Source organism: Centruroides sculpturatus, unplaced genomic scaffold (genome assembly GCF_000671375.1).
Source record: "Centruroides sculpturatus isolate CEXI.00-Female unplaced genomic scaffold, Cexi_2.0 scaffold348, whole genome shotgun sequence".
Classification (NCBI taxonomy): domain Eukaryota; kingdom Metazoa; phylum Arthropoda; class Arachnida; order Scorpiones; family Buthidae; genus Centruroides; species Centruroides sculpturatus.
The window spans coordinates 547127-561194 of NW_019384859.1; the positions used below are offsets into that span (position 1 = coordinate 547127).

At 30.7% G+C, this 14068-nt stretch overlaps 1 protein-coding gene across 1 annotated transcript; it reads left to right on the top strand.

Moving 5' to 3' along the window:
- Positions 1-598: 598 nt before the first annotated feature.
- LOC111630622 (transient-receptor-potential-like protein) lies at positions 599-14041 on the top strand. Its single transcript, XM_023374753.1, has 14 exons — positions 599-751; positions 3949-4186; positions 4257-4601; positions 4693-4857; positions 4971-5205; positions 5280-5432; positions 5523-5662; positions 5732-5847; positions 5935-6192; positions 6260-6455; positions 6519-6683; positions 11741-11779; positions 11853-12039; positions 12104-14041. The coding sequence occupies exons 1-14, from the start codon at positions 609-611 to the stop codon at positions 12895-12897; spliced, it is 3174 nt and encodes a 1057-aa protein (XP_023230521.1). The 5' UTR covers positions 599-608; the 3' UTR covers positions 12898-14041.
- The last annotated feature ends 27 nt before the right edge of the window (positions 14042-14068 follow it).

Sequence of the window (14068 nt, forward strand, 5' to 3'; positions counted from 1 at the left end):
ATCAAATATAGTATAGGCCATAGGAAGGGAGAAAATATAAACTGCAATTCTTACATAGTTTTTTCAACGTTTTCAATTTCTAAATCTCTCTGGGTAGATAGAGACGTGCATTGCCGGGAAAGGAGAAAGGCCCAATACCTTAGAGATGACTCATGTCCCCCGTGGAGAAGTTTATTGATTTAGTCTGACAGTGTTGCATTCTAGTAATTAATTTGAAATTAGAATTGTGTTCATAACGTTGACAGCAAAAAGTGGTCCGGCCAAGGCCGGATTGGCCGGAGCTACTCCTATGCCTTTATATTAGTATTTGTTTGTAGTCCTTTTCAACTAATTTTTTTATATATAATTTCGACAATCCGAACAGTTCTGTACAATAATAGGTTCGGATCAGCAAAAGTACATTGTATTGAATATTTGAAAAAACTATAATTTTCATTTCAATTTTCAAAGAAAACAATAAAATTTTTATTAATTTGTTATCCTAGTTTATATTTTTTGTCTTCGATATTATTCATAATTTGTAATTTAGTAAATGAATTTTTTAGGTATTTCTTGTTTAAGAGTATTTTCTGTAAACCTAATCATCTGTTCTTTACAATAGGTTGATTATGGCAGACAAGAGAAAACCTAGTTGGCATTTCGATGCTTCAGACATAAACGTCAATCAACATCCTTCAGTGAAGAAATTAACTCCTGTTGAAAAATGTTATATGCTAGGTGTAGAACACGGTGATTTGGCAACAGTCAAAAGGTATAGCCTAATTAACACGTGGTAATGGAAGAAGACACAAAGTTATTATAGAATTATAGATAATATAAAATGATAAATGACTAGAAAGTCATATAACGCGATCGAAGAGCAAAAATAATCCGACAAATCTATAGTATTGTACATAAGCTACAAGAGTTTTAAACTGCGTAAGTATAAAACACCTAAATACTAAATACTAAACACCTATTACGTATTTAGGTGACAATGAGCATTGTTACTGGTTTTAAAATAATTTAAATAATAGCAAACAATAGTAAATTGACTTTTTTGCTCTTTGAATAAATGTGACGATAATTAATGATATAGATTAGTATAGAATAAAAAAAAACAATGCTTTATTATAGAATATATAATAAATTTTAAATCTGGTTACTAATGTTTTCCTTTTGGAATCTACTTATATCAAGAATATTTGATTTCCAAATGAAAGTATAATATATAAAACTTAATTTTTACCACAAGTACATGTTTTTGAATAACTACGTTAAAAATACATGACATGAATTATTCTGAAACGTAAAAATATGCTTATTGTTTATTTTTAAAATGTTTACAAATCTATACTTGCAATCTATACATGCAATTTTTACTAATAAAATTACTACACAACCAATACAAAATTGATTTATTTAGTAAATAATTAGGTGTATAAGTGAGCATTTTTTTTCATTTCGTTGCTTGTTTTGTATAAAATAGAATAAGGATTGATAATGTGGTGCTAGATTTTGGTCTTCACTGAAATGCTCAAATATTACTAACATGAATGAAAGCATACTATCCCGTGCTTGGTATATCAGCACACTCTTATTTCTGGCATAAAATTTTTAGTATAACTACAATTAACCACAAATTTGGTAGTCAGAATCTGGTAATTTGGTGACAGGTAGAGATAATAAGAATTGGCAATGTGATGATAGCTAAAATAACTTACTACTTTTCTGAAAATCGTTTTTATTTTCATTTTATTTGCACATTTGTCTACTCGCCGTCAAACACCTTGCCTGCAAATGAATAAGTCATCATATATGATCAAGTATCAACAACAAACCTCATATATCACAAGAAATTTTATAGGTAATGTGATGATATTACATATACAGGGTGTATTTTTATCTTGAGACAATGAGATATCTTAATTGGATCTCATTATTTTGGAAAAAGGTATAGACAAAAGTTGTAGGGTGTCGAGGGGGCAACAATTAGTGACCTCAGACGTGATCGTGACCTTGCGCTTCAAGGTCATTTGGAGGTCAAGTCTGTTTTTTTCAATGGGAACACATATTTTTGACTGCAGAAATGGAAAGAGCAGGAAATTTAACATTCAGCTATACCCTTGATCTTAAGGTCTAGGCCAAAGGTCATAATTATTTTAAGGTTAAAATTAAAAACTTTTACTAATGGGAAACCATATTTTTTATTACTGGAATAGACAGGGAGGTAAAATTTACATTTACATGGAAAAAGCGGAAAATTTCACAATCAGCTATGACCTTGAATACTCCGAATTTGACCTCTAAAGGTCATCTCAAGCTTGATAATTTTAAGCGCAGCTCAACAAATGCATCGAAGTGGAAAAGCATCATTTTGAATATTTGTTATAAATTTTCCCCAAAACCAATATCTCAAGCAAAGGTGAGAAGTAAAGTGACTCACCGAAAACATGCACCCCAATAGTGAAAGGCAATGTGACTAACTGAAAATAAGCACCTTAAATGGTGCAGAAAACTACTATATCTATATTGTTACTCCTGGTTAATGCTAAAAGTAGTGAATGCTTTTAAAGGTGAAAGTAATAAGGTTGTGAAAAAATGTAAATTTTACCTCCCTATCTATTCCAGTAATAAAAAATATGGTTTCCCATTAGTAAAAGCTTTTAATTTTAACCTTAAAATAATTTTGACCTTTGACCTAGACCAGGCATGGCCAACATATGGCCCGTCTATTGAATTTATATGGCCGGCGATCAATCTTTCAATATTAACTACTGAAGTCCAAATAGCTCGATGAAAAATTCTGACGCCTAAAAAAAAAGTCAACAACTCGCTGTGCGTTTAGAGTTAACCCTACATTACAAATCTCGTAAGTACGGCGTAGAATGTTGATAAAGCGTGATAATATTAAAAATGTATCTGTAATCTCTATCTACAATTTAGTCTCTACGGGGTGACACCACAATGAAATCTCGCACCACCTCAAAATCTTCCTAGGGCAGCATCTGGTTTGGCCCGTGGAAAAAGTTTTCGTTCCAATTTGGCCCGGGGGCAAAAACTGTTGGCCACCCCTGACCTAGACCTTAAAATCAAGAGTATATCTGAATGTAAAATTTCCTGCTCTTTCCATTTCCAGGGTCAAAAATATATGTTCCCAATGAAAAAACCTGAGTTGACCTTCAAATGACCTTGAAGATCAAGGTCACGTCTGAAGTCATTAATTGATTGCCCTTCGACACCCTACAACTTTTGTCTCTACCTTTTCCCAAAATAATGAGATCCAATTAAGACATTTCATTGTCTCAAGATAAAAATACACCCTGTATACACAGAACTTATATCAAACTACTCGTGGTATCATCAAAACGTAATCAGCATTTCTGGTCGCATTTCACAACATAACAAGAAAAATTCACTTAAAAACTTACTGTCCCAGAAGCTTACTCATCACTTAAAAACAAAAATCGGTGGAAAAAATTGAACAGTGTCTAACGAATAGAAGAAATACTGCTATCGTTATCATTTTAACAATGGCCTAAAAGAAATTCTGCCTTTTCCAAGCTCTAATTTAATTTAATTTGAAACATTAAACTCTTAAAGTATTTAAGTACTGTAATACAAAAAGGGCTCACTCACATTATCATACCGCAATAAAGACCAAAAATTTAAAATAGATTTTTATCGTCATTTGTGGTACAAATTGTAACTATCTCTAATAGTAATCTAGTGATTGTTTGAGGAAACGTCAGACGTTTCTACAAACAACGTTATATGAAAACTTTATTATTGTTGTTCAGTATATTTTTTCGTCTTGTTTCAATATTTAGATGTTACAAATAAAGGGCCAAATAATGGGACCTATTTCATATTCTGCAATTTATGTGTATCAATTTGTATAATCATTAAAACTGTATACTCGCCTTGTAGACAACTATGTATTCACGGATTTTAAATTTATTTTTTAAGGATATTAGAAAGAACAGTTAAAGATTCGACATCGATTAATATTGATTGTGTAGATCCATTGGGTCGATCGGCAGTAATAATAGCAATTGATAATGAAAATTTCGAAATGTTAAAGTTATTATTGCTGGAAGGAGTTCAAGTAAAAGATGGACTTCTGCATGCTATTAATGTTGAATACGTAGAAGCTGTTGAACTTCTTTTAGATCACGAAGAATGTATAGAAACTGGAGAAAAATATGTAAGAATGATATTTATATATCTTTTAACTAATTTTAACGATTAAATTTACACAATAGTTTTTATTTCAGAGCTGGGAAACTGTGGATAAAGATATAGCAATGTTTTCTCCTGAAATTTCACCTCTTATGTTAGCTGCACACAAAGATAATTACGAAATTCTTAAATTGTTACTCGATCGCAATGCTACCATGCCAATGCCTCACGAGGTCAAATGCAAATGTAACGAGTGTTTAAATGCTGTACATGAAGATTGTCTTCGTCATTCGCGAACTAGAATCAACGCTTATCGTGCATTGTCGTCGCCATCTTTGATTTGTCTGACCAGTTTCGATCCTGTTTTGACGGCTTTTGAACTTAGTGGAGAATTAAAACGACTCAGTTTAATCGAGAATGAGTTTAAAGAAGAGTACTTGGTAATTTTATGCTACAAATTTCTTATTTTTAAATTTTCAATTAAAAAAATTCATTATTGTTAATTATGTGATTCCACATATTTATATTTAGATATTAAGAAAAACTTGCCAAGAATTTGCAGTGGCTCTTTTAGACCACGTGCGTACCTCCGATGAGTTACAAGTTATTCTAAGTCACGACACATCTGATCAAATAATCAAAAATCAAAGTTTATTGTCAAGAATAGAATTAGCCCTTAAATGTGATCAAAAGAAGGTAAGAATTTTTTTCTATTTAAAGCTAATAGTGAATATAAATATAAAATGGATAACAAATTGAACAGTAGAACCTTATAGTTTCATGAATAGATTTTTAATAATTGTTTTCAGTTTGTCGCTCATCCAAATGTCCAGCAATTGTTAAGTAGTCTCTGGTATGAAGGATTGCCTGGGTTTAGACGATCTAATGTTTTTCAAAAATTATGGCAAATAATTAAAATTGGAGTGCTGTTTCCTGTATATTCATGGATTTATATGATATGCCCAACAAGTTCTTCGGCTAAATTAATGGAGAAACCTTTTGTTAAATTCATCGTTCATGCCTTCTCATATCTATTTTTTCTATGTATGTTCATTTTTACTCCTCTCTTTACCAGATATTTCTCGTATTTTATATTAGTTTTATTTTTATTTTTTGAGTTTTACTTATCTTGGCCTCTCAACGTGTGGAGACATTGATAATAGAACTTTTCGGTACAGAGGAGATGAAATTTCAGATGACAGAATCTCTAAAAAAGCAAAGAGGAAATTTACCAACAATTATAGAAATAAGCATACTCATTTATGTAATTTGTAAGTTTCTTATTATTTAAAAAAAACTAAGCGTTTTTCTCGCTGAATATTTTTTGTGCTGAATATAAATAATTTTGAAAACTATTTTAGCATATATCTGGCAGGAAACAAGAGAATTATGGGCGCGTGGTATCGTAGAATATTTTCAAAATACCTGGAATATCATTGATTTCATTAGAAACACGCTTTACGTGCTAACTATAATACTACGTGGTTGGGCTTATATTCAGGTAAAATATTAAATATATATATATTAATATTAACTATAAAATTAGCTTTCTGACTAATATTTCATTTAGGCAAACTCAGAAATTTCTAAATATCCAGATAATGCGTTTATTCCTAGAGAAGAGTGGGATGCTTTTGATCCAACTTTAATAGCAGATGGCTTGTTTGCAGCAGGGAATATTTTTTCGTAAATACAAACAAATCTTTTTTTTTTATTATTATTAAATATAAAAAAGAGAATTATTAATTTTATGTATTTGTATTCCTAAAATAGTGCATTTAAATTGATTCATCTATTCTCTATCAATCCTCATTTGGGTCCTCTTCAGGTATCATTAGGAAGAATGGCCATCGACATTGTTAAATTCTTTTTCATCTACACACTTGTGCTATTTTCATTCGCATGTGGTCTTAATCAGTTGTTATGGTATTATGCAGACATGGAGAAAAAAATCTGCTACGATTCGGTAACCGGACAAGCCAAGTGGGATAAAAATAGAGATTCCTGCTTGGCATGGAGACGATTTTCAAAGTATGTTTAGCTTATTTTCTTAAATTCATTTATAGTATTGTTTCTAAAAACAATAATTTCGTTTAAGCTTATTTGAATCGTCCCAAAGTTTATTTTGGGCAAGTTTCGGGCTAGTCGATCTGGCCAATTTTGAATTAACTGGTATTAAAAGTTACACTCGATTTTGGGGAATGCTAATGTTCGGCTCATATTGCGTCATCAATGTTGTAGTTCTACTAAATCTCTTAATTGCTATGATGAGTAATTCGTATCAAATAATATCGGTAAGTCCGATTTTCAACTTAAAATATATTTTTCTCGTTCTAAATTGAATTTTGTGTTATTAGGCGAGAGCTGATACTGAATGGAAATTTGCAAGAACAAAGTTATTTATGGATTATTTCGAAAAAGGTAATACTGTACCACCTCCATTCAACATTCTTCCCACGGTAAAAATATTAATGAAATTATGCAAATCAAAAAACATGGATGATGCTGAACAAGGAAATAAAGTGAGCATTTTAGTTTTATTGATTTTAGATGATAAAAATAAATAAATAATTATATGCTTTCAAGCTTAAATATGAGCTCGAATAATAAGTTATAAGAAACGAGCAATTCTTTATTCTTTATTGTGACATCGTCATAATGCCGGACTGCGATTTTTAATCATATTCTTGATTTTTCAATTCAATATATATGTTCTCCATCTCAAATTTATAGTGTCTTGCCCCTGTGCATTGTTTTCCTGATAAGAGCACAGTCATGCCAGTCATCTATATAATTCCATTCAGGGAAAATTTTTTAAATTGAAGTCACGTGATTTCCTATTTAGAACGGAAGTTTATATATAGTTAATCGGGGCCTACTGCACCTAAGCCTTCCATATCTGGTCTTGAATCTCGTCCAATTAACACCAGTCTCGATATTAAGAACGGACAGACAACAGAAAGCGAAGAGTCGTACAATGTTGGGCTGCGATTTTTTTAAATTGCAGCCCAACAATCTATGATTATATTTTCGCTTTGCACTTTCTCATGACATTTCAACTTATAATTTATTATAAAAGTCAGAAATATATTTATTAACATAAAATAAATATTACTGTTTGCAGTATTTACATATTATCAAAATGGAATGATTTACAATGTCAAGTATAAATGTAAGAAATTCAAAATGTTAATTGAGAGGGCTTCAAAAGTCAGAGTCCAGAGCAATCGTCCTTCTCGCCCCTTTAAAGTTCTCACTGCTTGTAAATCTTTATATAAATTAATACTTAATTCTCCGTATAAATCAAAAAATTAAGTGTTATATCGTTTTATATAAATGGAATAAGTAGTAAAACTCTATTGTAGATACAATAAGAAATTTATTTAACAGAATTAATTTCGAATAAATAATAATAAAAACATGGCATTATCTAAACATCAGTAAAAATAAATAACTACACAAAAACGTGAGGTAAAACATTTATTTTCTTTAAATTTAAATTTTGACTAATGTAAATTTACGATAACATTTACTGTAATTGATAATATATAGTGATATAACCATTTTATTGTATTTGAAATAAATATGAAAATAACCTACATTTTGTAATAAAAATCGACATGCAGATGATAAATTTTTTAACTCGCACTTTCTATTAATATTTATATATGTCTAATGTTTGATTTTATTTAAAAAATTACTATTAACATTATATATTCTGTATATATCGCATATATTCCGGCATATATAAACTTATTATATACCAGAATGTAATATGCAAAGTACTGTTCCTCCAAAATATTATAATTCAAATTAACTTTTAATTAGTTTTCGGCAAATATAAAATGTACTCGATATTAGAATTAGTTTTAAAATAATTTTATATTTTTAATTATTATAATAATGAAGTTCATCTTCAGTATACTCTAATTAACTCTAAAAGTATTTTACATTGCCGAGGAATATTCCTTAAAGAGACCATTTAAAGTTATATTAGTTTATAAAGTTCATATTTACTTACTCTACATTAATTACATACTTCATCGACTGGATAATGAATAAGACGACATCAAAATCAATAATTCTCATATGCAAATGATTTCTTATACTGATGATATCTTACTTGTATCTACTAACCACAGCTGTGGAAAGGCAAGAACAGAGGAGGCATGTGGCCAGAGCGCAGAGATGATGAGGCTCACATACGAGTATGAAAAATTATATTATGAAATATAATATGCATTATATTAATTAAAAAAAACACTTTTTACACTACAGTCTACAGTATTCAAGTCTTATATTGATCCAATTCGTGTGACACATTTATTAAAATTCTTGAGAAATATACACTGTATTCGTAAAATCTATCATTTGTTCATACGCAATGTGCTTGGAAGTAGGAAAAATACTCGTTTTTATTCATATTTTGAAAATATTAATTTTATTATGTAAATTACTACTCATTTCGATCCAACCATATATAAAAGTATCTTTCATCTTCAACGGTTAACCAAAATTAACAGTAACTTGCCTGTAAAATTATCAAGGAAACAATTGGTTTGTAGCAACAGACACATTTTGTTAATATTTTACTCTTTAAATTTGCGAAACCTGCAGTAGACCTGACATATTATCAAAACTTACTATTCAAGAATGACTTCTATTAAGCTAAATATCAGAATGTTCTCGTTCTAAAAATGGTTCTAAATTTTTTCTTTATATACTTTAATACCTTTTACTGACTCTTAGCATACATTACTGGACGATGCGAAAATCATTATTTTACAGCTTCTTCTCAACTATTACGTTATTAAATAGTCTCTACACAAAAAATCAATCTTCTTCCTATTGAAAAGAATCTTCATTCTTCAGTCTTTTCAATAGTGTACTTTTTTAACTATTGATTATTATTTATGCTTTATTTGGTAATTTGACGTCACTCACATATTTATGGAATGCCATCTTTTCGCACAAAATTCAACTTTGTTTCTATCATCAATCATCCTAAGGAAAACTTTTACTCTAAACAATGTAGTACAGTCTTTCTAATCATCAATTTATCATTTTTGTATTCAAATTATCAATCTGAATATAAGACCCCATCACAAGCGGTTTCGGGTTTACACTAGTGACAATCCGAAGGAAAAAAAATGTAAAACTAAAAATAATAAAATAATTAAAACTGGGTTTTACACCGAAACTAAAACTAAAATTAAAAGTACAATCAAAATTAATATGCAATATATTATATTCCACACGTCAAATCAAACCAAACTGTGGTTGGCACAGCAAAATTGAAGGGTCCTCCTCTGTATAGTCCAAATTTAGCCCTCCATCGGATTTTCATTTATTCAGACCTTTAAAGAAATTTTTGGCGGGGAAACGCTTTGCAGATCAAGAGAAATTGGAAGATACCGTTCTGGACTACTTCAAGCAACAGTACCATGAAGGGATGTTTAAAGTAGTGTCACGTTGGGATAAATGTCGCAACGTTTACGGCGATTATGTCTAGAAATAAATAAAAGTACTGTATGCAGTTTTTGTGGAATGTATTAAATACAGTAAGACCCTGCTTAACGTTGCCTCGCTTAACGCTGATTCAATATAACGCGGTCTGCTTGACGCCTAAAAAACGCTCAAAATGTATGCTAATTCAAAATAACGCGGCATTTCATTGATTCGTATATAATACGATTATTCCCAAACTCGAACCAATCAGCAAAAGGTGGCAATTCATCGTAGCACTGTACTTCCCTTAAATCCATGTTTGTTTTGTGCAATTTTGGAAAAAAATAACATCATGGATGCCACAGGAAATAGCGACTTGGCTTGGAAAGAATTAACTGATAAATGCATGAACGGAGCGTGGAAGAAGTTATGGCTGAAGGTATCCAAAAATTCTCATCGAGAAGAGCCTATCGCTGTATCATTAGGTTGACAAAATTGCCAACTTAATCGATACAGGAGACGTAGACGAGCAGAATATTTGGGAGTTACTGCAGGTTTCTGGTAAGAGCCTTACCAACGATGACTTCAAGAACTAGCAGAACAAGGAATCCATGTAGAACTGGAAAATAGTGATTCTGAAAACGAAGAACCCAAAAAATTTCTCTACAGATTTTCTTAGTAAAAGTTTGGTAACGATAACCGAAATCGTTGATCAAATTTTAGTGAATGATCTAGATTTTGAAAAGAGTGCAAAAGCAAACAGAAGCGTTTTCGATGCGATCTTCTGCTACCGACATTTGCTTAAGGAGAGAAAAAAACTACAAGTGAAACTTCACGACTTTCTGAAAATCTTTTTTTTTTTTTTTTTGCAATAAAAGTCAGTACCTTCATCACAAAAAATGAACTAATTAATATATTACTATACATTTCTGTGTGTTATTTAACATATATTATTATATAAATTAATATAAAAATAACAAAGTAAATTTTTATTATTTTCGGTGGCATGTTCCCCTATCCCTATTTACTCTATGTTAAAATGGTCTCATTTAACGCTGTTTCGCTTAGCGCTTTGTCGTCTAGGAACGCATCCCCGCTTTAAGAGGGGTCTTACTGTATTTTCTTTAATTGTAAATGTTAGTGTAATTTTGGCCTGTACCTTTAATAGCGGACTCCTCACGTATATTGCATTTGTAGACGTTTTTATGGACGAAATACAGCTAAACAGGTAAAAAAAAAAGTTTTGTTTTGGAGTCAGAAATAGATTAATCCATTTAACATTGTTTCTTATGGGAAAATTTGTTTCGGTTTTCGAACAACTTTTAGGAACGAATTAAGTTCGTAAACCGAGGTTTGACAATAACTGCGGGCTAAATAAATCATCGCCGTGTTTTATATTGATAAAGTCTCGCAGCATCTTGCTCTGGTAAAGCGCTACTATGATTCATTTCTTTGTTTTGCATTAAATTCTGAGATTCGCAAGAGTCTTTGAATGGTGTTCTCGCTTGTGACACATTGTGTCCATGTAGTAACAGTGTTTCTCTATTTAATTAAAGCAAATTACTTTTCAGACATGGTTCCAATTTAATATTGTTACTTATTGTTAACATACTGTTTATTTGCCTTATTTATATAAAAAATTAAGATAGGTATGTTAGTAAATAAAATACTTAATTATTAGTGGGGTTCATTATGTTATGCGAATTTCCGTTTAAGAAAGAGATCTTAGTAGGTATTGCTCGCGTATAGAGGGATCCTACTGTATCTCATCATGAGAATGAAGTATCTTCATTTATTTATTTCTTACTCTTCATTTACCATTTGTTCTTGTTTGTTCCTCAGTTGAAATTTTAAATTTTAACCTGTACTTTTTTAACTATTGATTATTTGTTTTATTTGAGCACTATAACCGATATTTAATTTTGTACTGATTTCAGCAATTGTATGCCTCTTTTCTACAAGCCATTAGACGTTAATCGTTAATAAAATTTCGTATATTTCTTGTAAATAAACAAGAACTATAGATTCTACAGTAGTACATTATGTTTTTGTGATATTATCAAAAAATAATTCAAACTATTTTTATAATTATACCAAATTATGTTAAACTAAATGTTATGTTTTATTTCAGACAAAGGAAACTCGAGATTTCTTAAACGCGAAATATCAAGTAAGCAAAGTATTATTTTAGAAAAGTTTTATAAAAATTATTTCTATAAACTATTAATTTCTCTGTAATAAAGTATGTGATGAGAAATCTGGTTTGGCGTTACATAACTTCTCAGCAAAGACATGCAGAATTTCATAGTGTGACAGAAGATGATATCAATGAAGTAAGACAAGATATTTTTTCTTTTCGATATGAATTAATGGATGTTCTTCGTGATAGCGGGATGAATACAGAAAGCATCCGTCTGAAGAGATCGGAAAGTAAGTATCTAATAAAATTTTCATAATTAAAATGAACTAATTACAAATAAATTACAAATTTCAGCTCCCGGAAAGAAATCCAAAGTAAGACAACGTCGACTTTTGAAGGATTTCAACATAACTTTAGCTGGAGATAAAGTAGATATCGGTTCCAGTAACAGTACACCTAAGAGAATTGGTCGGGTATCGGGAAGGCGTGGAACAAGTAGTCAAAAATGGCAGGAATTAATTAATGCTTGCAAATCACGAAAAGATAATTTAACAATTCCAAAATCCGAGAGTTGGAAACAGTTATTAGAAGATGAAGTCGACCTGGAGTCCCTTACTAATTCTGCTTTAAATTTAAGAAACAATGATAATCTGGATGACGACGATGAACAAGAAGAAAGGGTGCAGTCGATTTCTCACAATATAGATTATAATTGTTCCAAAGAGGTTTCTATCGCTTGTGAAATTCCAGTTGAAGAGCGTAATATAGACCAACAGCCAATTTTAACCGATGATGCATTAGATCAATTATTTACATTTGAAACTTCGAGCGGAAAGGGTACTGATCAAAATAATTTTGACAGCACATTTTCATCCACTTTCCAAACTGAAGAAGAAAGCAACATACCCTACGAAAAGCTCGAAGCAGACGAATCTTCTCAAGAAATGTTCTCAAACGTATCGATTACATTATCGCCGGAAGATAAAGAATCAACGGATGACAAAAGTGTGATCGTGCACACAGCTTTAGAGGTTTTGTCATTAGAACCACATAACACAGAAAATGAATCTTCAAATGGTATTTCATCGAAATCGGAAAAGAATCACATAAATGATTCGGTTGACAAGGAAAATTTCGAATGGTTGTAAATGTGAACGTTCATGCTTCAGGAAATTTCCTTTAAGCTGCATTTTTAAATATTTTTACAAATGGCATATTTTAAACTTACTTCATTAAATTTAAAATTTAAACTTTAAAAAAAATAGCCGCATCTTCTACAATTAAAAAAAAAACTTAATAATGACCTCGTGACATTCTATTATCCAATCGGAAGTAACGATCTAACGAGCCTGTTGTTTAAAATGTATTATCATACATTAACTATGTTTCGACGGGCAATATAGACTACTTAATTTGTAGAAACATTAGCTACTTGAATTTCTTGAAATCTGTATACTCATCTCAATGCTTCAATCTCTACTTTCTCATAGAAAGTAGGTCGTTTGCTTGTTGGGGAAATTTCTAGTTCTTGATAAGTGTAGTTTTGAAAATAAAATTTATCAAGTTATATTTATACCTCTTTACTTAAATCTTTGAAATAGGGCATTCACCAAAGAATTTTTATTGTACTTGGTTAATATAATAAAGCAGTACTTATGTAAAATCTCTGAGTTCCTTTCTATATTATCATAACTTCTGTTTAGACAAACTGAACTAAGAGGGAACTGAACTTTTTCCATTCCATCATGGGTTCAGTCATATCAATAGAGGAGGGTCTCACAGATCACTCAAAAAAAATCCCTGATCAATTCCAGGTTCCAGAGGTTGATACTAATTGCTTTGATCATTTAATGCCCATCATTACACATTCTTATAATACTTTTTGATTACTATAAGAACAGCAATGATAGATTATGATGGTTGCTTATATTAACCTAATGTACTGTACAGTACTTGTTTCAGTTTCAGCATTTATATTTACCTTTGAATTAGATAATACTGTGTGTCGGATTTTGAATTGTCTTATCAGTTTTCAATATTATGTTGGCATAATCTTTAAAATGATATATATAACAGGATTTCAGGAAACAAATTTTCCTTCTAAACAGAAGTTATACTTCAGTTATGTCATAGATTGCTTGCTATAGGTGGAAACCTAATGATTTTTTCCATGTGTTCATCATATTTGAGATCTTTGACACATTTTACAGATGCATATTCATGACTTGTATCCATGTAGTATCCATCTGTATAACAACTGAAGCTATAGTTAAGATTCCTCTTGTTGCAGAGATTTGCTTATGGACCAAATTTTTTTTT